General features: G+C 45.0%; 2 protein-coding genes across 2 annotated transcripts; both read left to right on the top strand.

Moving 5' to 3' along the window:
• Positions 1-3546: 3546 nt before the first annotated feature.
• LOC138363472 (uncharacterized) lies at positions 3547-6229 on the top strand. The gene is made up of 3 exons (XM_069322783.1): positions 3547-3858; positions 4176-4319; positions 4434-6229. The coding sequence occupies exons 1-3, from the start codon at positions 3577-3579 to the stop codon at positions 4461-4463; spliced, it is 456 nt and encodes a 151-aa protein (XP_069178884.1). The 5' UTR covers positions 3547-3576; the 3' UTR covers positions 4464-6229.
• Positions 6230-12443: 6214 nt separating this feature from the next.
• On the top strand, positions 12444-21806 carry LOC138363701 (UDP-glucosyltransferase 2-like). The gene is made up of 6 exons (XM_069323089.1): positions 12444-13049; positions 14463-15084; positions 15563-15661; positions 15876-15999; positions 19681-19900; positions 21533-21806. Exons 1-6 carry the CDS (start codon positions 12856-12858, stop codon positions 21804-21806), a joined length of 1533 nt encoding a protein of 510 aa, XP_069179190.1. The 5' UTR covers positions 12444-12855.
• Positions 21807-26367: the final 4561 nt, after the last annotated feature.

Here is a 26367-nt window from a genome sequence, read left to right on the forward strand (position 1 = left end):
CTTCAGGTTCTTCAGGTTCTTCAAGCTCTTCAGGTTCTTCAAGCTCTTCAGGTTCTTCAAGCTCTTCAGGTTCTTCAAGCTCTTCAGGTTCTTCAGGTTCTTCAAGCTCTTCAGGTTCTTCAAGCTCTTCAGGTTCTTCAAGCTCTTCAGGTTCTTCAGGCTCTTCAGGTTCTTCAAGCTCTTCAGGTTCTTCAGGCTCTTCAGGCTCTTCAAGCTCTTCAGGTTCTTCAAGCTCTTCAGGTTCTTCAAGCTCTTCAGGTTCTTCAGGCTCTTCAGGCTCTTCAAGCTCTTCAGGTTCTTCAAGCTCTTCAAGCTCTTCAGGTTCTTCAAGCTCTTCAGGTTCTTCAAGCTCTTCAGGTTCTTCAGGTTCTTCAGGTTCTTCAAGCTCTTCAGGTTCTTCAGGTTCTTCAAGCTCTTCAGGTTCTTCAGGTTCTTCAGGTTCTTCAGGTTCTTCAGGTTCTTCAAGCTCTTCAGGTTCTTCAGGTTCTTCAAGCTCTTCAGGTTCTTCAAGCTCTTCAGGTTCTTCAGGTTCTTCAGGTTCTTCAAGCTCTTCAGGTTCTTCAGGTTCTTCAAGCTCTTCAGGTTCTTCAAGCTCTTCAGGTTCTTCAGGCTCTTCAAGCTCTTCAAGTTCTTCAAGCTCTTCAGGTTCTTCAGGTTCTTCAAGCTCTTCAAGTTCTTCAAGCTCTTCAAGCTCTTCAGGTTCTTCAAGCTCTTCAGGTTCTTCAGGTTCTTCAGGCTCTTCAAGCTCTTCAGGTTCTTCAGGTTCTTCAGGTTCTTCAGGCTCTTCAAGCTCTTCAGGTTCTTCAAGCTCTTCAGGTTCTTCAGGTTCTTCAGGTTCTTCAGGTTCTTCAGGCTCTTCAAGCTCTTCAGGTTCTTCAAGCTCTTCAGGTTCTTCAGGTTCTTCAGGCTCTTCAAGCTCTTCAGGTTCTTCAGGTTCTTCAGGTTCTTCAGGTTCTTCAGGTTCTTCAAGCTCTTCAGGCTCTTCAAGCTCTTCAGGTTCTTCAGGTTCTTCAGGTTCTTCAGGCTCTTCAAGCTCTTCAGGTTCTTCAGGTTCTTCAGGTTCTTCAGGTTCTTCAGGCTCTTCAGGTTCTTCAAGCTCTTCAGGTTCTTCAGGCTCTTCAGGTTCTTCAAGCTCTTCAGGTTCTTCAAGTTCTTCAGGTTCTTCAAGCTCTTCAGGCTCTTCAGGTTCTTCAGGTTCTTCAGGTTCTTCAGGTTCTTCAAGCTCTTCAGGTTCTTCAGGTTCTTCAGGTTCTTCAGGTTCTTCAAGCTCTTCAGGCTCTTCAGGTTCTTCAAGCTCTTCAGGTTCTTCAGGTTCTTCAGGTTCTTCAGGCTCTTCAGGTTCTTCAAGCTCTTCAGGTTCTTCAGGTTCTTCAGGTTCTTCAGGCTCTTCAGGCTCTTCAGGTTCTTCAGGTTCTTCAGGTTCTTCAGGTTCTTCAAGCTCTTCAGGTTCTTCAGGTTCTTCAGGTTCTTCAGGTTCTTCAAGCTCTTCAGGCTCTTCAGGTTCTTCAAGCTCTTCAGGTTCTTCAAGTTCTTCAGGTTCTTCAGGCTCTTCAAGCTCTTCAGGTTCTTCAAGCTCTTCAGGTTCTTCAAGTTCTTCAGGTTCTTCAAGCTCTTCAGGTTCTTCAGGTTCTTCAAGCTCTTCAGGCTCTTCAGGTTCTTCAAGCTCTTCAGGTTCTTCAGGCTCTTCAGGATCTTCAAGCTCTTCAGGTTCTTCAGGTTCTTCAGGTTCTTCAGGTTCTTCAAGCTCTTCAGGTTCTTCAGGTTCTTCAAGCTCTTCAGGTTCTTCAAGTTCTTCAGGTTCTTCAAGCTCTTCAGGTTCTTCAGGTTCTTCAAGCTCTTCAGGTTCTTCAAGCTCTTCAGGTTCTTCAGGTTCTTCAGGTTCTTCAAGCTCTTCAGGTTCTTCAGGTTCTTCAAGCTCTTCAGGTTCTTCAGGTTCTTCAGGTTCTTCAAGCTCTTCAGGTTCTTCAGGTTCTTCAGGCTCTTCAAGCTCTTCAGGTTCTTCAAGCTCTTCAGGTTCTTCAAGCTCTTCAGGTTCTTCAGGTTCTTCAGGTTCTTCAAGCTCTTCAGGTTCTTCAGGTTCTTCAGGCTCTTCAAGCTCTTCAGGTTCTTCAAGCTCTTCAGGTTCTTCAAGCTCTTCAGGTTCTTCAGGCTCTTCAGGTTCTTCAGGCTCTTCAAGCTCTTCAGGTTCTTCAGGTTCTTCAGGCTCTTCAGGTTCTTCAAGCTCTTCAGGTTCTTCAAGCTCTTCAGGTTCTTCAAGTTCTTCAGGTTCTTCAAGCTCTTCAGGTTCTTCAAGCTCTTCAGGTTCTTCAGGTTCTTCAAGCTCTTCAGGTTCTTCAGGTTCTTCAGGTCCTTCAAGCTCTTCAGGTTCTTCAGGTTCTTCAGGTTCTTCAAGCTCTTCAGGTTCTTCAGGTTCTTCAAGCTCTTCAGGTTCTTCAAGCTCTTCAGGTTCTTCAAGCTCTTCAGGTTCTTCAGGTTCTTCAAGCTCTTCAGGTTCTTCAAGCTCTTCAGGTTCTTCAGGTTCTTCAGGTTCTTCAGGTTCTTCAGGTTCTTCAAGCTCTTCAGGTTCTTCAAGCTCTTCAGTTCTTCAGGTTCTTCAAGCTCTTCAGGTTCTTCAGGTTCTTCACGTCCTTCAAGCTCTTCAGGTTCTTCAGGTTCTTCAGGGTTCTTCAGGTTTCTTCAAGCTCTTCAGGCTCTTCAGGTTCTTCAGGTTCTTCAAGCTCTTCAGGTTCTTCAGGTTCTTCAGGTTCTTCAAGCTCTTCAGGTTCTTCAGGTTCTTCAGGTTCTTCAAGCTCTTCAAGTTCTTCAGGTTCTTCAGGTTCTTCAAGCTCTTCAGGTTCTTCAAGCTCTTCAAGCTCTTCAGGTTCTTCAGGTTCTTCAGGTTCTTCAAGCTCTTCAAGTTCTTCAGGTTCTTCAGGTTCTTCAAGCTCTTCAGGTTCTTCAGGTTCTTCAGGCTCTTCAGGCTCTTCAGGTTCTTCAGGTTCTTCAGGTTCTTGCAGGCTCTTCAGGCTCTTCAGGTTCTTCAGGTTCTTCAGGCTCTTCAAGCTCTTCAGGCTTACTAAAGTTTCCTTTCACCTCTTGTCTATGTTTATCTAGTAGTAACGTAGATAGGTACCGGGAGTTAGACATCCTAGAATAGGTCATCAGTACTGTTCACATGGGTGGAGAGGACCTCGATAAACCTAACAGGCTTCCTGTGCATCTGCACTTGGTCTTTCTTTACCATAATACCTTCTTGGCTACACTGAATTGCAAATCAATTAAATACCGATAGTGATAGTTTGTATTTAAATATGAGGTAGTTACACCTTGATTTGTCATTTTCTTTTGATTCCTTGTAGTATTCAGAGAAAACAAAATCAATATGGGTAACTAAGGAAAAATTCCAATAATGGTCTTACATTTGATATTTTCAATAAATAATTTTGGGGGCGATAGGGCCTTATGCTAAAATTCCTTTAAACTTATGTAAACCATCTTGTAAGAGTTATTGGAATAAATAAAATAATTAAATTATATTTACATCAGAAATATGCACTTAAATTATTTAATTCATGTTATTTCTACAATATTTAGGTAATGATGAACGTTCGTGACTTCATGAGCAGTGGAGTGAAAGTGGACGTGGTTGACGGAAATGAATTGTTGGTGGAAGGCAGCCGATGTGTAGAAAAGCGAGGACAGGACGGCAGCAGTGAGGAGGAGGAGGAGCAGGATCAAAACAGCAGCAGTACGGAGGGGCGACAGGAAGAGTACAGCTTCCGACGACGAATCTCTTTCCCGGGTCTCGCTAGGATAGACACCATGACGTCCACCATGTCCACTGACGGCATCCTCGTGGTTACTTTGCCCAAGAAAAAGGTTTGTGTTGCCCATCTTTGTTAGAATGCTTTAGGTTTAAGTTTCATAACAGATATTTGTCAATATTTAGAAATCCTAAAAGGGAAGGTTGTTAAAATAGAAAAAATCTAGTATCAAGTAATAATAAAACCGATTAAGACTTCGTGCTTCGGGTAAACACAATCAAACAACTATTAGAGTTGCCTCTCAAACAATTGTTTATAACCTAACTCTTCGTTCAATACTTTTCTGAGAGTTTTCAATCTTCAATAAAGGAGAAGCGAGTGGAAACGTAGCTGTTAAACTTTTTTGTAAAATTATTCGTGTGTTTTCCCCAGAAGTGTGAGAGGCGAGACCTCCAGGAGGTCACCATGCCAGAGCTCGACCTCGAGGAGGTCACCATGCCAGAGCTCGACCTTGAGGAGGTCACCATGCCGGAGTTCGACCTCGAAGAGGTCACCATGCCAGAGCTCGACCTCCAGGTAGGCCAATAACGGAATTACCATTTAAGTTTTCATTCAAATATCTTGTTGAATATTTTGATGGAATATATTCATATTATTATATGTTACTAAATAATTATTTATTTGCTTTAGGTGGATAGCTTCCTTCAAGGCAGCAGGTGACATCGAAGTAGTGATTGAGAGCTCCAGCTGGAGATTATGTCGTTACTGGAATCTTGCTGATGTGCGGTAAGCTTGGTTGCTAACACCTCCACGATATTGTCGGACAGCGGTGGTGTCCCCGCTACCCTGGCTCCCAGAGAGTGGGCAGCATAGGGACGCTGCCCCCAGGAGGAGAGGACGTCCTGTCATCAGAACCCGAGGATGGTACCCTGGAAGAGGATATCACCTACGAAAAGACTGAGGAATGTGAATGCTGCACTTGTCGCAGGCTGCACCTGTCGCAGGCTACACCTGTCGCAGGCTGCACCTGTCGCAGGCTGCACCTGTCGCAGGCTGCACCTGTCGCAGGCTGCACCTGTCGCAGGCTGCACCTGTCGCAGGCTACACCTGTCGCAGGCTGCACCTGTCGCAGGCTACACCTGTCGCAGGCTGCACCTGTCGCAGGCTACACCTGTCGCAGGCTGCACCTGTCGCAGGCTACACCTGTCGCAGGCTACACCTGTCGCAGGCTACACCTGTCGCAGGCTGCACCTGTCGCAGCCTGCACCTGTCGTTTGATCTGAAGCTTAAACACTTCCTAGAGGGTTGTAACAGAACCCATGGGCACCTCACTAGAAACAAATATCTACTAGATATTCCATGAGTGCGATTTACCGAAAGCAGAAATACGCTGCAAATCAACGGTCTCAAAATGTTGATTAACGAGCCTAATCACATCAAAGACTGTCTTTCTCTCAGCCAGTTTAAAAAGAGAAACTATGGACTACCTAATAAACTCTACGTAACCTACGTTCCTAAATGTTTACCTGTGTTTTGCCGTTATTGAACATTAATTATTGAACTTGTACTGCTGCTGCTGTTGTCTGCCGTGTTCAACATCTTAATACAAAAAATTTTGTTCTTGTATTTATTCTGAAAAATTACTATCTGTTGCTTTGTTATAGTGTTGATGTTCCATCCGTCGTGTTAATAATTGTAATTTTATTTCTCAACTTCATTATTGTTTTCTGATCTCATTTATTTGTAAGACTTTTAAGTTTTTTTCCTTACATTATGCCCAAGACGCTCTGCGTATTAGTGGCTTAATTAAGGCTTCTTTCTTACGAATCCAACAATGTGTTTATATCCTATATATGCGAACAAGCCTGAATGGTCCCCAGGACAATATGCAACTGAAAACTCACACCCCAGAAGTGACTCGAACCCATACTCCCAGAAGCAACGCAACTGGTATGTACAAGACGCCTTAATCCACTTGTCAAAATGTCCGGTCGTGATGGTCAAGTGGATTAAGGCGTCTTGTACATACCAGTTGCGTTGCTTCTGGGAGTATGGGTTCGAATCCTATATATGTATATGTGTACTTTTGCCTAAATAAAATGTTTGTTTTTCTTTTGTGTGTAAACTCACATATGTGTAAATTGATCGTTTAAAAAAAAAAGATCTAGATGACTGTCCCTAGAGCAAGGAATGTCATATCTACCTCCGACTTGTCTGATAAAGTTAGTGGAAGTAATGTATGTAAACTCAAGCCACGATTTGACAATATTATTGATTAAATAACACTGGCTGCAATAGATGTAATGATGTTCTCTGCTTACGAGTTAAACAAATGGAATCTGAGGTTATTATGGGAATCAAAAAATCTTTCCACCTCTATGACGTTGATAATGTATATTTTAAGACTCAAACTCTGCAACTTTATTCGATATTGTATTAATGAGAATTTAACGTTTTCTGCATAGAAATAATAATGTGGTACATAGTTTGGATATTTTTATTCTTCCTACTCTGGAATATGTCATACAAGCCAGAGATATCCATCCACACAGGACGTCTATCATACAATCCAGAGATATCCGTCTTCGCTGGGACGTCTTGCATAAAAGCCAGAGATATCCATCCACACTGGGACGTATGTTATACAGAGCTGAGATGTCCAGCGCCCCTCAGGAATATCCGACACTCAAAGTCAAGGACAAAGAGACAGGCCGGCGTGCCTAACTACAGTCAAAACTGCAAGAAAACACGACAGTAACTCAAAGTATCAATTTACAATCCTGGATGTTTTTTAACAGTTAAATAAGACACGTAAACAAAAATATTATGATTAGTTAACAACAGGATCTGCTGTGTTTAAGTCAGTCAGGAATTTGGTATCTTCAAAGAATTCGGCAATTATAATCCTCTTCCTGACAGAAGTCTGCATGATAGACAGGGTTATCTTGAGGTTATCTTGAGATGATTTCGGGGCTTAAGTGTCCCGCGGCCCGGTCCTCGATCAGGCCTCCACCCCCCAGGCAGCAGCCCCTGGCAGCTGACTAACACCCAGGTACCTATTTTACTGCTAGGTAACAGGGGCATAGGGTGAAAGAAACTCTGCCCATTGTTTCTCGCCGGCGCCCGGGATCGAACCCGGGACCACAAGATCACAAGTCCAGCGTGCTGTCCGCTCGGCCAACCGGCTTCCTTTTGGGCCGACCGACTTGGGCTAAAACATAACACAAATATCTCCTCTGTGTGGCGATCAGAATTATACAAGAATGAGGTAGTTTTTGACATGTAAAACTTTAGTAATACTTGTCATTTAGTCTTGCAAGATGCTGTGGTGTGGCAATTGCAATCCTTGCCACGCCTCTCCGTTGTCTTGCAAGGTGCAATGATGGTGTTGACTATTGCAATCCTCTCAAATATATAATGATGTCACAGTACTCGCCATAACTTGAACATATATATTTGGAGTACAACCTCTATTATATTTAGGAAGAGATTAATAGGTGCTCAAGGGATCTTTATACTCCTTAGCTGAACAATCATTTTTATACTATTTCAGTTATATTTTATATAGTAATTTAGTAAGTAAGTGACATACATTAACCAATATTAATGAAACTTAAAAAAATTGGTAATCTGGAACTCTGTGCCGAGAGACATAATTCATCAAGCATAACGGCTTGATGAATTTCACCCATTTACGAAACCTATTCATCATTCATTCAACATCATTCAACATTCTAGCGCCTATGTTTGTGTACGGCGCGACCTGAAAAGCTGGAACAGGAAACTTGTAATCTCATGATCAATAAAAAGATTCATTGAGCCTCTTTAAAATCCGTTTGGATCTCGTCTCAGCGATAATAAGGGGACCTACGGATTCTATGGAGTTTATAGTTCAGCGTGTCTGCTTCCCTATGGCTGGCCGCAACACCCCTATTAACCATAGGAAAGATAGGTTAAAACCAGGGCAAAATACACGTGTATAAACCCATAACAACTGTCGGCTCTTCTTTCAAGGATGTAATGTAATGTCGTCTGGGAGAAATACCAGAATTAGGTTACTTGAGACCAGAGGTTCTTTCTCTCTCTCTCTCCGCTGGGTGCCAAGCTTGAAGGGTCACCGGCTATACGAAGCTGGGTCATGGGGTCACCGGCTATACGAAGTTGGGTCAAGGGGTCACCGGCTATACGAAGCTGGGTCAAGGGGTCACCGGCTATACGAAGCTGGGTCATGGGGTCACCAGCTATACGAAGCTGGGTCAAGGGGTCACCAGCTATACGAAGCTGGGTCAAGGGGTCACCAGCTATACGAAGCTAGGTCAAGGGGTCACCAGCTATACGAAGCTGGGTCAAGGGGGTCACCAGCTATACGAAGCTGGGTCATGGGTCACCAGCTTTATCGTGTTTTGCATGTCAGCCGCGAGAAACACGCAGTTAGTCCAGTAAAATCAATAATATACATTCTGGGTAATCGATTCTTTCAGCTTATAAATAAATTAAAGTTGAAATACAAATTTTGTAAGAGTTCACTGGCAAATGCGTTCCAAACAAAGTATTTAATGGGAATTTGAGGAAAATCTTAAAACTGAATTGTTACATATTGTTATATTTCTTACATATCTTATATCTCGTTAGAATTTCCTTTACAGTATAGAAAATATCCTAATCTGCATACTCTTAGCTATGACAGTAGAAACAATTTCGCGATAATCATAGATAATTCTATCCATAAATTAAATTTAACCTTATTTATAATAATAACTGTTGTAAACAATTTAAAACAGCGATGGTGGTGTTGTCTACCGTGTTGAAGGTTTGAGCTATGAGGGGTCGGTGCTTGGGGGGTACACATACCCACTTATGGGAGTCCTTAAACCTCTCAAAACTCTTGTAGGCAAAGGATTTGTGATCACGAAACCTTAAACCATCGTCGTCGTCCTGAACTCAAAAACAACTACCTTAAACTCAGTGTCTGTGAGCATATTGGTATCTGTCTCTTACCTCACTGGTTTGTCCATAAGGCCAGTTGGGTCCTCTGTTGGTAGAGAGATCACAGTGATGCCGTGGACCATCCTCTCACTCGCGCCGATGTTGTCTATACCGACTCTCACTCGCGCCGATGTTGTCTGTACTGACTCTCACTCCTCGACGACTATAGTTCTCAACACCTTTGGAATGTCTCTGTATCGTGAACACGAGACCTGAGTTGACCAACTCTGAGGCCTTGACTCCACTGTTCACTCGCTAATTGTTGTCTTCTACAACTATGATGTTGTTACGCTTTTTGTTGACGTGTTGTTTATATATATATATATATATATATATATATATATATATATATAATATATATATATATATATATATATATATATATATATATAAGGCCAGTTGGGTCCTTATATATATATATATAAGGCCAGTTGGGTATATATATATATATATATATATATATATATATATATATATATATATATATATATATATATATATATATATATATATATATATATATATATATATATATATATATATGAGTGTAAGAAGGGTTCTGTAGCCTTAAAATATGTTTTCTGGTTTATTATTCAAATTATTTTAATAATGTTTCAATTTATAAATAACGTTACATAATATAATTAGTTATATAATTCACTAATAAATCCCGGTGCTGTAATAACCCTAATTGTAATAACTCGCCTTGTATCTATCTCGACCGCGCACTCCGCTACTACCACTGAGCTAACCGTGCAATCTCCGCTCTTTCTATGGTAATAACAGATCTATACCGATCATGTAAGATGTTAACACTCGGGCCGTCATACGAAGACGTAAACCAGTACACAGAGGAAGGAGAGAGAGGAGAGGAAGAGGGAGGCAGGGCGAGAGGAGAGAGAGAGGAGAGAGCGAGAACGAGAGCAAGGGAGGGAGAACGAGAGCGAGTGAGGGCGAGGGAGAGTGAGACACTAGTGAGGGAGAGTGAGACAGAATGATAGAGGTAATCGTAGTCACAACCTATCGTATGAGTTACCGAGTGACGCTGCCACCACCCTGAGTTACCGGACAGGGGACCGGAGTGAGAGTCGTAGGTCTTGCAGATGGAATAACCTACCAGGACAGGTGTAGGGGACAATTGAACGGTACAAGGATCCTGGCCTGACACTCGAATAATCCTGACCACTTGGGAACTATAGTGTACACAAGAATAAGGCGGGACACACCAATACTAACACCTCAACACGGGAGACGAACGGGGGGAGGAGTACTGAATAATTAAGAGCACTAGGTCACTAGGGCAAAAGGGACGGTAGGCCCAATATCACTAGGCAAGGAACCATTAATACACATTTAATAACACTTAATATCTGACTTTATTAAAAATAATTAAATAAGACACTCCCTAGCTATATTCCCTACTAGAGGCCAAGGGTACTGAATGAGGTGCTTTAGTACAAGAGAGCCGTACTTACTCGTATGTTGTTCCACCGTTTCCGGGAGATGATGTTCCTTCCCCGGGTCCACACACACCTTCCTACTGGGCTGCGCCCACTGTACTAACTCCCCTGATCTGTTGCTCCTCAGCTGAACATGAGGGTTCTACCTTTGATGTTTAGGGGTTAATCCCTGAAGATTTTCATGACGGCATTAACTCTGACCTCTTTGTGATTCGATGACCGTTGACCTGACTCTATGGCTAACTTGTACAGAGGTGTAACTTTTACATTGTCTGCCGCCGCCTGTCTGGCGCCTGTGGGTTGTTCATCCTCCACGTGGCCTGTTCATGCTGTTATGATGTTCATGTACTATGTACTGCTCTCTTGTTACAGTGCTGGTAAGTCCCCCCCCCCCGTGCTTGTCAACCTGAGTCTGCAAGTTGACGAGCCAAGTGGCCACTCCCAGACTTAATCTCCACTACACCTGCAGCCGAACATCTGCCGTGCTTGTTGCGCAGTGGCTGCTTGAGTGCACGACCACTTGAGTGCACTCAAGTGCACTCAAGCAGTGCTTACCACTGCTTGAGTGCAAGCACCACCAGAGGTAAGCAAGACCCACCAAAAGTAATCAAGCATTGCCAAAGGTAAGCAAAGGGAGCCGGTGGCTGAGCGGACAGAACACTGGACGCGTGATCCTGGGTTCGATCCCGGGCGCCGGCAAGAAACAATGGGCAGAGTTTCTGTCACCCTGATGCCCCAGTTACCTAGCAGTAAATAGGTACCTGGGAGTTAGTCAGCTGGCACAGGCTGCTTCCTGGGGGTGGAGGCCTGGTCGAGGACCGGACCGCGGGGACACTAAAGCCCCGAAATCATCTCAAGATAAACACTGTCAAAGGTAAGCTAGCACCACCAAGGGTGCTTGCTTGCTGATAAGTTCAGCTGATAATGATAAGTTCAGCTGATAATGATAAGTTCAGCAGATAATGATAAGTTTAGCTGATAATGATAAGTTCAGCTGATAGTGATAAGTTCAGCTGATAATGATAAGTTCAGCTGATAATGATAAGTTCAGCAGATAATGATAAGTTTAGCTGATAATGATAAGTTCAGCTGATAGTGATAAGTTCAGCTGATAATGATAAGTTCAGCTGATAATGATAAGTTCAGCTGATAATGATAAGTTCAGCTGATAAGTTCAGCAGATAATGATAAGTTTAGCTGACAAGTTCAGCTGATAATGATAAAAAAAACTTCAGCTGTCAAGTGTTCGGACCTACATCTACCCACACTGTGGGTCACTGGGGATGATGGCCAGGTCAAGGGTTTTATACTTCTTAAGAACTAGGACTTCTTTAAGAATTTATTAATGCAGGAAACAGGTCTGTTGGGCCAACAATATATATATAATATATATATATATATATATATAATATAATATATAATATATATATATATATATAATATATATATATATATATATATTGTGACGATAATCTCCTTCAAGAGATTGAGCCTGCTCTTCCCTCCACCATTACGTCGTTGAAATTATATAAAACTACTATGGAAGAAATGTCCAACAACGACAACAACACCAGCAAGGTTTGCCAGAGCGCAAAACGTTGCAGCCAGAGACACCTGTTCAGACTCAAACCGCCAAACTACCTGTTGATCGCTACCGGCTCCGCTGATTGGTCGCCGGTCTGGCTGCAACTGCACTCGCCCCCCCATACTACTTGATGTCTGGGGTCGCCACGACCTTAGACCTCAGAATATTCAGTGCTTTCGTGGTTACCACTCCTCCCGGCTAGACGTTAGCGTGTACTGAGAGAGGTGGTAGCTTAAAGCCAATATTCCAGCACCTTCCCTTTATTTTGTGTTGCACTTCTTGTTATTTTATCTTAACGTAACTTTTCATTGTGTCATTTAATTATTCTTATTATTTTGATTGATTGATTTTATTATACAAATTTGTTTGTGCATTTTATTCATGTTTTAATTTATTTAACGTAATTAAAATTTCATTGTTAAAGTTTACTTGTGGTTTGTGTGTCTTCTCCTTACCTTACCACAGACGAAGTTCCAGTTTTTTCTATTTTTTTTTATAACTATGTGACGAGGCCATACCCCTAGCCTTAAACAGCCGAACACCAACGCGTTACCGTCACAATATATATATATATATATATATATATATATATATATATATATATATATATATATATATATATATATATATATACACACACGACCTCAAACTCAGGTTTAATAATACTTAATTATCATTATTTTGTATCTTTATTTTATTATTTAGACATAATTTTAGATGGTAATTATTGAATGGAGAGATTAGTAACGTCTCACCACTACACATATGTCTCTCACTGCTACACCGTTGTCTCTCACTACAGTATAGTTGTATCTCTTCACTATCCTGGCGTGTCTCACCGCTATGCAGTTCTCTCACAGTTCGTGCCTCAGCAAGCACCAACCAATACTTGTTTACGACTCTAGCGACCTCTTATTAACATTTCCATGAACACGCTAGACTCTGCAGGAGCATTGTTCTCACAGTAGTGGAGCAGACACAGCTCTGACAAGGTCAAATCTTTATCCCTCCAGCACAGGGCGTCGGCGAACCTTTTCATCTGTATCCCTCCAGCACAAGGCGTCGGCGCAAGGCGAGGAGGATGAGGTGGTGGGTGGTGGTGGTGGTGGTGGGGCTCCTGCTGGTGGCGACGGGCCCCGCCCTGGGGTACCAGGTCCTCGTCCTGGTGCCTGTAGGTTACCGCAGCATCTATCAACTGTGTCGGTCCCTCTCTGTGGCCCTGGGGGACGCTGGCCACTCCGTCACTCTTGTGTCCTCCTTCGAAACTTCTGTAAGGTTAGTAAGAGAGCGTACTTCGTCTTCTTCTTCTTCTTCTTCTGGGAGGAATGAGGATTGTAACAACCTACTCTCCCTCCTCCTTCGAATTGTTTATTTGGAGTCATAATCTCTCCTTCAAATAATTTGTGAAGATCATCCCCCCCTTCTCCAAGTAACTACTGTAGATCTTATTGCCCTTTTGTAGTCCCTTCGTCAAGTAACTAACGCAGAATGCTGGCTTCCAACTATTAGATGCCCCAATATATGTTATAACCCATATGTTATTAAGCCAACTCAGGTGTTGGCAGTCATAAGACAACTCAGGTGTTGGCAGTCATAAGACAACTCAGGTGTTGGCAGTCATAAGCCAACTCAGGTGTTGGCAGTCATAAGACAACTCAGGTGTTGGCAGTCATAAGACAACTCAGGTGTTGGCAGTCATAAGACAACTCAGGTGTTGGCAGTCATAAGACAACTCAAGTGTTGGCAGTCATAAGAACATGTGTGTTACGAGAGTGAACTGTCGGCTGTGTTCTCTCTAATGTTCTTAGCATAGAACTTTTTTGTCAAGAAATAGGTGTTAAGCCACAAATAACCCTATAGTAGAATACTTTTTTTTATTTCACTCAAACTATTTACAAAAGCTTGTTGAACTTCTCTCTGGACTACAAAAGCTCTTTCATAGTTAGAACACTTTTTTCAGCTTCTAGTTTGAAATTGTCGGGGACAAGAAGACTGTTAGGCCGTATTGCGGCCCCACTAGACCAACACTGTTCTTATCCCAAGATGCAATCCTCAACAGTTGCCTAACCTCCTGGTACCTATATATATATATCCTGCTAGGTGAACAGAGGCATCGGTTGAAAGGTAGCGTTTGGCAAGTATCTCCGTCCTGCCGCGGGAATCGAACCCGGATCCCCTCATGACGAACGCTACCCACAACATCTGTGCATCTGAACAGTATATATAATTCCCATCATTAAGGTTTTCCTTTTGTGACCGTGTCCGTTTCCCCTGACCGTGTCCACGAGACCTTGTCCGTTACCATGCAGGAGTGGAACCAAGTGAAAGTACCCATAGGACAAAAGTCCTGGCCTAGATCAAGGCGAGCAGCATACCGTAACATTTACAACATCGCTGTGATGTTGTAAATCACCAGTTACAGTGATTTACAAATCACTGTTATTCCTATGTCTCAATTACGAGTTCGAAGTTTATCTCCCTGAAACACATTCTTCAAATGAATATGTTTGTGAGTGTTTTTTCTATGGCTAAGTGGAGTATTCTATAACAAAATGGAGTGTTATTTGACTGAGTGTATATAACTCAGTAGTGTTTTGTGAGTGAGTGGAGTGTTCTATAAGTGTTCTATGACTAAGTATAGTGTTCTATGGTATAAACACTTCATCAATACTCATCTCACTTTTCTAGTGAGAATAACGTGCGGGAGGTGCACACCGGCGCTGACAATCAACACATGCAACATATCAACATTTTCCACACCGGGACCAGCAGCTATCTCGCCTACACACTATTAAAGGACACCACTCAGAACATTGGCCGAGCGATGTGGACTAACCCAGCGATACAGCAGCTATGGCAAGAGAGAAATACCTTCGATGCCATAATAATTGTCTGTTACATGAACGAGATCGCCGTTCCCTTCTTGCTGGGTTACAATGGCGTATACGTCAACTTCTGCACGCCGGGTATCGAGCCCATACACATTGCGCAACAGGGCAACATCCCGCCTGCCTCTGTCGTGCCCTCAAGGTTGCTCCCCTTCACCCAGCACATGACCTTCCTTCAGCGAGCCATAAACCCATTAACTATTCTCTACGTTTATACGCTACCTTATTTCACGGCGCTTCCCCGCGCCCAGAAGCTGCTGGAGGAGTACTTCCCGGAGATGCCGCCCCTTACTCAACTCTACTCGAATAGTTCGCTGACTCTCATCAACAGTCACTTCGCTGTGGACGGCCTCGTGCCTCTCCTGCCTACTCAGGTGGAGGTGGGCACCATCTCCGCTAAGAGACCTCGACCACTCCCACAGGTAAGTTAGGAGACTTCGACCCCTCCCATAGGTGAGCTACGAGACCTCGACCCTTCCCACAGGTAAGCTACGAGACTCGTGACCTTCTCTCAGTAAGCATTAAGATCCCGCCAACTCGCACATGAACTTTAGTGGGTAAACAGGTCGTTTACTCATTAAGATTCGCCAAGATGTCTCGTCTCTTCCACAGTCAAGTCAAAGGTCGCCAAACTACACCCACAGGTAGCCTGAATAAAGAAATCCCGCCAAATCTGACATGATCGCAAGAGCTCGTCTTATAAATAACGAACCCAGAGGTCATGTGCCCCCCCCCCTCAGAGTAAGGTCACGGCCAGTGGGGTGGTACAGGCAACTTAGAAGTGGCTAGGAAGGTCACGAGAACTGGTTTAATCTCTAAAGGTATGGTCAGGAAGATGGTGTGTGAGTTAACTTGAAAGCGGCTTGACGACATATTACCTGATTTCTCCTGTCGCCGCAGGATCTGGAGGAGTTCGTGGAGGGAGCCGGCGAGGACGGAGTCATTCTCTTCAGCCTCGGCAGTATTGCGAAGAGCTCCGACATCCCACAGGAATACAAGGTGAAGAGAGAGAGAAAGTGCACTACACTAAGTCATTCAAAAGGTACCATACCGATAAAGAAGGAAGCTGTTCAATAATGTTTTGGTGTGCACCACCACCACGCTGGTGGTGTTACAGGTGTTGACGCTGTTGGTTTCGCAGGTGTTGACGCTGTTGGTGTCGCAGGTGTTGACGCTGTTGGTGTTGCAGGTGTTGACACTGTTGTTGTTGCAGGTGATGCTGGTGGAGGCGTTCCGGCAGCTGCCTCAGCGGGTCGTCTGGAAGTACGAGGGAGACGACCTCCACCTTCCCCCAAATGTCCTCACCAGGAAGTGGATCCCCCAGCAAGACATCCTAGGTGAGATACGGACCTTCTCCAGCTAGGACACGGGCCTTGTCCAGCTAGGACACGGGCCTTGTCCAGCTAGGACACGGGTCTTTTCCAGCTAGGACACGAGCCTTGTCCAGCTAGGACACGGGCTTTGTCCAGCTAGGACACGGGCTTTGTCCAGCTAGGACACAGGTCTTGTCCAGCTAGGACACGGGCCTTGTCCAGCTAGGACACGGGTCTTGTCAAGCTAGGACACGGGCCTTGTCCAGCTAGGACACGGGCCTTGTCAAGCTAGGACACGATGTCCTGTTTTTGTATGCATATTTATCCTGTTTCACACCTCGCCTACTATCCTATTTTAAAATCATTATCTCATTCCACATCTCTTTTTCAATCCTTCATCCAGAGTGACGCTGCTCATACTATTTTACATAACACATTTCTTTGTAATGGACATCAACAAAATTTGTTTCCTGCTCTACAGACAAGTCTATAAAATCTATTATCTTCATAGTATCTTTGGTACGCAGTAGTAGTAGGCATCCATCAGTCTCTGGAGACTATGGAGTTGCGCTCTGGCTGTCGGTCTGGAGTGGTGTCACCAGGGCGCAAAGCCAGGGTAGGTTGATACGGGGGAGAAGCTGTTACCCAGGCAGCAGGTCACCCCTCTCCACGACGCTGAAAGTCTCCAATGGAAAGGCACATGCCAATACGATTGATTCCAGCGCCGTCGCAGGAACTGTGAGTTCCGGGGTTGACCTCGAAGGTGGTGAAGAAGGGCACAGGGACCGTACTCTCTTGCTATTTATGTAGGTAAGGAATTCTCTGTTATTTTTATGTTATGGCTGACTCGAGAAGCAAAAAACACCACACTATGGTGTCCCTTTAACTTGCTTTAAGTCTGTGACTTTTTTATTTATATTTACATGCGAAATAAGTACAATAAAACAAAGACATAAAATCCAAAATGAACAAGTATCGCACAAAATCACCGGGCAGAAGGGCCGATAACAAGACACAAACACGTATGACAAGCATAATGTGAAACACAATACACAGCAACAGTACAAAAGGCAAATTAAAACATGAAAGGAAATATAGAAAGAAAACACAGTAAACAACCATGAAATATCAACACAAAAGCCAGGAATAAACACACACACTGACACCCTCCCGTGCACGCAGGCACCGGGAAACGAAACTACACACACACACACACTAGAGCAAACACCAATCAAAACAGAATCAAACAAGTAAACAAAACACAAACAGAAACCAACCACACGGATTACTCATACTTATCCGGATACTCCGCTGCCGGAAAGCGTAAACAATACGCCTCCCAAAGCAACTGGACGTCCTCCGAGACCGAAAGACCAGGAGGTGCAATAGGCCGAGGCATTAATTCCGGCATACCAACTATCGTTCTGCACACACCGACCCCGCAGAACCCATATGGAGGAAGGGCTCTACGAAGCAGGATGCCCGCGTTCAATAATGTCAAACTTCAAAGGGTTGGACCTATCACACACCACTCCGGAGGCCAAGATGAGAGGCAAGGGTATCGCCCTAGGGGGCTGGGCAGAGGACGGCGCATGCGCAAGCACACCGGGCAGCGCACCAGGCCCCACCTCAGGTGCCACACAGGCACCCCGCGCCAACCACGGGACGTTGCACCGGCTGGGAACCCCCACGGCGGGCATCTTTCTTCAATACCATCATGATGCCACGGCCCGCACCAGCACCCACGCCATCCACATCAGGAGCAGCAACCACTCCTCACTGCGGAGAATCCCCTGCAGGTGAAAGAACAGAAGGTAAGCCAGAGACACTCATCCGCAGCCGCAGGCACATGAACCTCCGCCACCACCGTTGCTGCAGAGAGCGACGCACTTGGAACAACCCCGTCGACGTCGGAAGACTTAAAGTCGCCGAAGTCACCCACATCGGCCAGGCAGAAGAAGAATGGCGGGAACGCTTGGGCTCTGGCTGCACACCATCAGAGCCGGATGCGGAGCCAGAAACACAGGCAACTCGGGTGTGGCGCACAGACGCACGCCTTAGGACGGCCGCTGCCTCAACCACAGGGGAAACCAGGCCCAACACAGCCGGAGGCCCCGCATCCACCACTTCCCCCAGCACGGCCGGGACACACGGCAGAGACGAAGAGACAGGAGCAACAACCGGAGAAGACGAAGACAGTGACGACGTGCAGAGAGCGTCTGGAGGAACCAAGGGATCATCAGGGACACCAACCCGAGCAGGACGACCAACCGAGGGTAGCACAACCTCTGGAGGAGCGGCGACAACAGCAGCAGGCGCGTCGGGCGACACAGGGGGGGGCCTCAGCAGCCAAGGAGTCAGCCACAACCTCACCCACCAAATCCTCACCCACACGAAGCAGCGGGAAATCCTCCTCACGGAAGAGATTAGTGGAGCCACGGCTGGTGCAGAGCACGTACCAGCCTGATGCCCCAAGAGGCCACAACGGAAACATGTCCTAGGCTGCCGGGTGTAGTACACACGTACGTAGTACCCCAGGAGCCTTACAAAGGACGGGATGTCCGACCTCAGACGCATCCCCAGGGTTACGAATGTTCGTCTGCACACCTTTGAACTTCCCCGAGGAAAGCATATGCAACCGCACACTGACAACAGTGCCAAACTGGCTGGAATAACGCCGCAGCATGTCCTCCAGAAACTCCAAGAGCGCCCCATGAACACTAACATTTGTGAGGGCACCACTACGGTCCAAAAGGATCACATTGCCTTCATCGTCCGGCAGGGGTAAGGTCAGCCCCTCGTAGCGACATAGAAACTCCCGGTATGCCTCCTCCGCAGTAAACTTGACAATCGCACAGTGCACAGACACCAATTCTATACCATAAATGTCCACCACAGAGACACGAAGCAAGTCACATAACACGAGCTCCACAGCAGGATATCCAGCTAGTCCAGAAACTCCAGGCCCACGGATTGAGCCCGCACAATTGGGGGAAGAGGTCCCCCATCAAAGAGGCCATGTCAGCACCGACGAGCACCTAACCACCACGCCAGCCGGGCAGGAAGTGCGGCTCAGGCGGGCACGTCTGCACCCTCTGGCGGCCAAGCCGGCAATCTGCTGTGACTTTGATACATGCAGCTGCCTCAGTCGCGAATTGGCAGTCCACCTTGCTAGTGTGACAATTGCATAGTTAACTGGTGCGTAAAGCGACATCACCTTTCCGAATTAGTAGGTCAGATAACTTACTGCGTGCACTTTGTATATCGTGACAGATCTGGATATACTCTCCATTTCTGCTCTGGGGAAGACTAAACAATATACTATTATCTTGCGTCCTTCAGACACACAACTCTCGCCTTCTACGTGGGCTACACTGTTGCCCATTGCATGTCAAACTGTGGGTTTCCCGAGAGCCATATAGGTCACATTTGTGTTGTCATGAGGGCCACACACGAAACTAATTAAAGTAATTTAATAAAAATGATTTCAGAATATATTGATAATGATATTCCAGTGATGTCCAAATTATAGTATCCTTTGTGCAGGTCGAAGGTGTCATTGCAAAGGACCTCATGTTTGACATGTCTGGGCTACATAACACACTAAACTCTGTGTAACACACTAATTTAATGTATTCCGCTCTTCCATTGTGCTTGAGTCATATTGTTGGACCACGTGTACCCACGAGTGGGGGGGTGTTGCAGGACACAGGAGGACGCGGGTGTTCGTCTCCCACTGTGGGATCCAGAGTACGCAGGAGGCCCTGTACCACGGCGTGCCCGTCCTCGCCATGCCCATAGCTTTCGACCAGCCTCGCAACGCTGTTTCCTTGGCCACCAGAGGATATGCTCTGGTCCTCAATTGGCAGGACTTGAGTGTTGATGCCATCCTGAAAGCTATCAACACACTCATCAACGATCCTACGTAAGACCCTTCCATATGGCTATGGCAAGGATTCACCAAGCATTTACGTGTCCATTTACGATACCTCTACAACTTTCCTCAACAATGGTGGCTTTGTTTACAATTTTTAAACAGCTTATGAAGCCTAAAACGCAACGAAATTGTCTATAATAAGAATAACCAGAAGTTGTTTAGTTTCGATGTTCGTAAGCTGTTTAATACCGACTAAGCAGCCATAACTGAGGTAAGATGTAGGGGTTAGAGGGCACGGAAATGTTTAACGAATCCTGACCAGTTTTTGTTCTCTCTGGTCATGACGAAACCTTAATGCTTTCAGGCTCTACCTGTCTTCCTGTACTTCTGTACATTTGTGTACGGAATGAATTAAAAAATATATATATATAATTTATTAAACATTTAATTTGTTTACATTCAATTTAATACTTTACTCCTTCCTTATAGGCTGGGAGCGGCACATTCTGTCCATCACTGTAACATTAATGTGTACCTTGTTTGTACTGTGTTATACAGTTCATCTTCATTGAGTCTCCATCACTGTAGACTAGAGGCCAGTGACCTCTCCTCCATCACTGTAGCCTGGGGGCCAATGACCACGCCTCCATCACTGTAGACTGGTGACCACTGACCTCTCCTCCATCACTGTAGACTGGGGGACCACTGACCTCTCCTCCATCACTGTAGACTGGTGACCACTGACCTCTCCTCCATCACTGTAGACTGGGGGACCACTGACCTCTCCTCCATCACTGTAGACTGGGGGCCACTGACCACGCCTCCATCACTGTAGACTGGTGACCACTGACCTCTCCTCCATCACTGTAGACTGGGGGACCACTGACCTCTCCTCCATCACTGTAGACTGGTGACCACTGACCTCTCCTCCATCACTGTAGACTGGGGGACCACTGACCTCTCCTCCATCACTGTAGACTGGGGGCCACTGACCACGCCTCCATCACTGTAGACTGGGGACCACTGACCTCTCCTCCATCACTGTAGACTGGAGACCACTGACCTCTCCTCTATCACTGTAGACTGGGGACCACTGACCACGCCTCCATCATCGTAGACTGGGGACCACTGACCACGCCTCCATCACTGTAGACTGGAGACCACTGACCTTTCCTCCATCACTGTAGACTGGGGACCACTGACCTCTCCTCCATCACTGTAGACTGGGGACCACTGACCACGCCTCCATCACTGTAGACTGGGGACCACTAACCATGCCTCCATCACTGTAGACTGGGGACCACTAACCATGCCTCCATCACTGTAGACTGGTGACCACTGACCTCTCCTCCATCACTGTAGACTGGAGACCACTGACCTCTCCTCCATCACTGTAGACTGGGGACCACTGACCTCTCCTCCATCACTGTAGACTGGAGACCACTGACCTCGCCTCCATCACTGTAGACTGGGGACCACTGACCTCTCCTCCATCACTGTAGACTGGGGACCACTGACCTCGCCTCCATCACTGTAGACTGGGGACCACTGACCACGCCTCCATCACTGTAGACTGGGGACCACTGACCTCGCCTCCATCACTGTAGACTGGGGACCACTGACCTCGCCTCCATCACTGTAGGCTGGAGGGGACCACTGACCACGCCTCCATCACCACAGGTACCAGGAGGGACTAAGGAAGGTGTCGGTGACGCTGCAGGACCAGAAGGAGAGCGCCGGGGCGCGGGCTGTGTGGTGGGTGGAGTACGCCATCCGCCACAAGGGGTCGCCCCACCTCCTCTACGCTGGCAAGAACCTCCACCTGTTCCAGTACCTGTTGCTTGACGTCCTGCTCTTCTGGCTCTTGGTCCTGGCCGTGTTGGTCTTCCTCTTCTGCTACTGCCTCACCAGGTGCCTCAACTGCTGCCGCAGAGGCAAGGCCAAGGTCGAGTGACACGACCAGTTGACGAATGGAAATGTGGTTCCCAGAACCGACGAGGACAGAAACAAAAGATACAATGGTCTGAGGAAAGAAAGATTAGGAACACAGTTGTATAAAAATTTAATAATAAAAATATTCAAATAATAGATCTAACAGAACCGAAATAATCTAACGAAACGAATATTCATATGAAACACTTGGTGACTTATCACTAGGGAAGCACTAAGTCAACCTTACTCAGGGGAAATACTAAGTCAACTCAACTCTGGGGCATCACTTTGACTCGGGAACACTAAGTAAGCAATAATGAAAACAAAACATAAACAAGCCGGGGAGACTATGTAGCACCGTCAGTGTCGCTGGATATCCAAAAAGGCGCTAAATATCACCACTTAGGACGCCAATATGTGAACAAAAGGACATAAGACAAGCGATATCAAAGGTATCGGATTCACCAAAGATTCTATCGAGAAACAAAAGATAACTCGAGGGTCTATTTAAAAACCAGACAGACGATCGTCATGAAAATAGGGACATTCTACAAGGAGGTTCACGACCGTAAGAAGGACAATGCAGATTGGACAATGATGAGCAGGGCGGCGCTCCATTCAGTGCTCGTGAGTTAAGCGTATATGACCAGAACGTAACCTAGCCAGAGCCGTTTCCAACAGTGCATTGCGGTGATAGGTGGAAGGCCAAGGGGATAGGTTATCCTTTAGGAGTGCGCAGTTTGTTACCGGATCAACAACCCTGCCAGCGGCCTCTGACTCGGGAATGAATGACTGGGTAGAAATCTGAATAAGGACTGCCTTTTCGGGGAAATAGGACGAGTGTGGATAGCCTCCTCAGCACGTCCATGGGGGGGCAACACCACTATGGCTGGCGACCCAGCAAAGCTCACCCGTCTTAAACTTGCTAGAGATAAGAAACAGCCAATATTGGAGATAGACTACTCCATATGCGCCTACTCCATGGAGATCGACTGCACCGTAAACCAACTGATGCTGGAAAATGTATGAATGGTAAGAGTGAATCTACTGAGAGGTATAAGAAAAGCGTCACCAATGCATATGTAGGTCGTGCAATACGTACATGATCTTCTTGGCAGCTCTTACACCACCAACTTGAACGAATCCGCCAAACTGTGGTGATCAACGATTAAAGCAATACAGAATTCGATGAAATCATAAGAAGCTAGGTCGCCATCTGAGGATAATCAGGCCCCGGGGGTGGAAAATCAGCCCCCCCCCAAGAGAAGACATCGTAGTGTAGTATAAAAATACATTCACTCAGGCTTACAAGAAGGATGAGAAAGTGATTCGAGACATAATTGAAAGGAATTGCGAGCTTTGTAGTGAAAACGCCAGGATTCGTCCTATCACATCTTTTAACAACCCTCGTACACCTTCCTTCATTATAAGAAATAACATCTCTGCCTCCTCTGACAAACTGAGGTGTACCAATGTAGTGTATCACTACAAATGCAGCACTGGAGACTGTGCGCTCCGAAACATAAGCTACATTGGACACACGACGAATACATTGTGTAGACGTCTTACACTTCATTTGTAAGACGGAGGTTTTAAGCAACATCATTCTCAACATCATTCTCCTGAATTGCCAAGATATAGTGAAAGATACGACAATAATCATACGCACCGACGACCGCAGGAGGCTTCGTATACTGGAGACTGTTCATTCCGGAGCTGACACCAGTAATCAACATCCAGATGAATTCGACTTTGAGCATACAGCTGTTCGATGGTCCTCCACTGATCTAGATGGAAGATGTAAGACCTGGCGGACAACTTGAAGTAAGTAATTATCAAAAGAAGGCACCAAACCGGGAAGGCTATGTAGCGGACAGCTAGAAGGCGGAGTGAGACAACAATATCCTCACCCTACCCTTCGCTGCTCCCTACGATTAAGAGGGTTAGGTGAATCGTAGAGGTGTACCCCCACACTTATAAATGTCTATAGTTCTGCTTGTAAGCTTGACGGGCTCACCATAGCCCGTGCTACTTGGAACTTTTTGTTCCGAGTGGTTGAATCTAAAGCAACATCACTTTGTAAGCTCAGTATAGCTGTGTTAATGGAACAGTGTACTCCTGAAAATGTCACATTGCTGACGAAACGTCGAACAATAAAAATGGAAAGATTAAGTGATCTATTGTTTCTTTACCTTCCAGATGGTAGAAAATATTTGGGTAGAATTGAAAATATCCAAAAGAAAATGAATAATAGTCACAATGCTATTGTGATTAATGACATTATATATATATATATATATATATATATATATATATATATATATATATATATATATATATATATATATATATATATATATATATATATATATAGACACGACAGTTCTTTACGAATGGTCTTGCTCTGTACTGTAGTTATCTGAATATCTTTAAAGTTCAAGAAATGATCCAACAGAATAGCCGCGGCACCAATATCCTTATAGACACAAGAAAGTAATAAAGTAAATAATCAAGAAATACGCAGAATATTTTTTGCGTCACATTTAAGACGAAAGACGATCAGAAATTGTGACCTTAAACCCTAAAAAAAAAAGAAAAAATCAATTGCATTTTTATTTTTAAGACCATTCGAATAAGAGAGTTTTGAAAGATTTTGTTTATTATTATGAATAATAGATCTATGTTTACTGTAGTTATTGTTAAGTTAAATGCCAATGGAAAGAAAGATGTGTGAAAATATGTTGCAACTCCTTAAGTAGATTGTGGTAGTTATCACCTAAGTGTTAAGCACGTCTGACTAAACTTCTTTTTATACTAAAGTAGAATAGAAGCAAGATTCACGTTGTGTTGTTCGAGTATCAGTATGATCCTCTAAATGTGAAACGGGTCTGAATATTACAGGCCACACGTAGTTGAAGTCCTTGGAAGAACAGCGGCGTTTGATGCAAGATTCAGTAAGACTGGCTTCAGGTGCCACAAGCTCCATCAGTAAGACTGGCCGCAGGTGCCACAAGCTCCATCAGTAAGACTGGCCGCAGGTGCCACAAGCTCCATCAGTAAGACTGGCCGCAGGTGCCACAAGCTCCATCAGTAAGACTGGCCGCAGGTGCCACAAGCTCCATCAGTAAGACTGGCCGCAGGTGCCACAAGCTCCATCAGTAAGACTGGCCGCAGGTGCCACAAGCTCCATCAGTAAGACTGGCCGCAGGTGCCACAAGCTCCATCAGTAAGACTGGCCGCAGGTGCTACAAGCTCCATCAGTAAGACTGGCCGCAGGTGCCACAAGCTCCATCAGTAAGACTCGCTGCTTGTGGTAAGCATCACGAAGGTACTCCACAACCGTTGACCAATTATTAATCACAAGCCAACGGTGGTGGAGTTACCAACATGAGGTCTGACCATGATTGGACGACGCCGTTGTTGCAAGAGCCAATCACAGGACGACTGGAAGACTGAACAGAGCCTCTTCAGCTTGATCCAGCACTTGGGAAGACTCGTCGAAGCAACGGGAGACGCTCCAACCTCTGTTGTACCTGTTAAAACGGAGGCAATTAGCAAATATTCTAAATAATTTGCCGCGAAAATAAATAGTTAGGCAGAACTTTACATCAAGTGAATAAATCCCCAAGGGCCCCTGATGAGGGTTCGAACTTATGAACTGAAGGTTTCCAGAAGGTTCGGCATAGGATCGAATACTAATTCTTGTGGATTTGTTCATCTGATGTATCACGTTCCTGTTATTTCTATGTGGGTTTTTCATCAAGTGATATTTGGTTATTTCTGTTTATTGGGAAAGTGTTCTTTTTCGTCAAAGAACACACACGTGAATGATTCGAAATGTTCTGCTAGGGGCTGATAATTGTTCTATAATGCAACATAAATTATTACTTTCATTGTATATTGTGATTTTTATATTTATTCATTGTATTTCATTGTGTTATAATCAATGGTTAGTTACAAGTTATAATAGGTATAATATAATTGCTGATGGGTGATGAGGGTGAATAAAATACATTAATATGTAAATAAAGAAATACAATTTCAAAGTTCAGTTATAAACTATTTCTAATAGAAGGAAAAGAGAAGGTTGGTAAGACTGAAAACATTAAAAAAATATATCGATATACTCCATGCCATATTATGAAGCCTCCGGTGTGGAGCCTTTCTATGTATGGTAGATTCCTGTGTGGAGCCTTTCTATGTATGGTAGATTCCTGTGTGGAGCCTTTCTATGTATGGTAGATTCCTGTGTGGAGCCTTTCTGTATGGTAGATTCCTGTGTGGAGCCTTTCTATGTATGGTAGATTCCTGTGTGGAGCCTTTCTGTATGGTAGATTTCCAGTGTATTTGTCTCTAGGTGTGGAACGAAGTCTCTGTGCGGGGCAGCTTCCAGATGGGATGATGCGTTAGGAGTCAGCTAGCAATCTGTAATAAAAACAAATCGTTAAGGACTCGTATATTGTTTCCTGGCATAAGCTCTCAACACACACACATCAACACCTGACATAAGCTCTCAACACACACACAACACCTGACATAAGCTCTCAACACACACACATCAACACCTGACATAAGCTCTCAAC

This window comes from Procambarus clarkii, chromosome 11 (genome assembly GCF_040958095.1).
Source record: "Procambarus clarkii isolate CNS0578487 chromosome 11, FALCON_Pclarkii_2.0, whole genome shotgun sequence".
Lineage (NCBI taxonomy): Eukaryota > Metazoa > Arthropoda > Malacostraca > Decapoda > Cambaridae > Procambarus > Procambarus clarkii.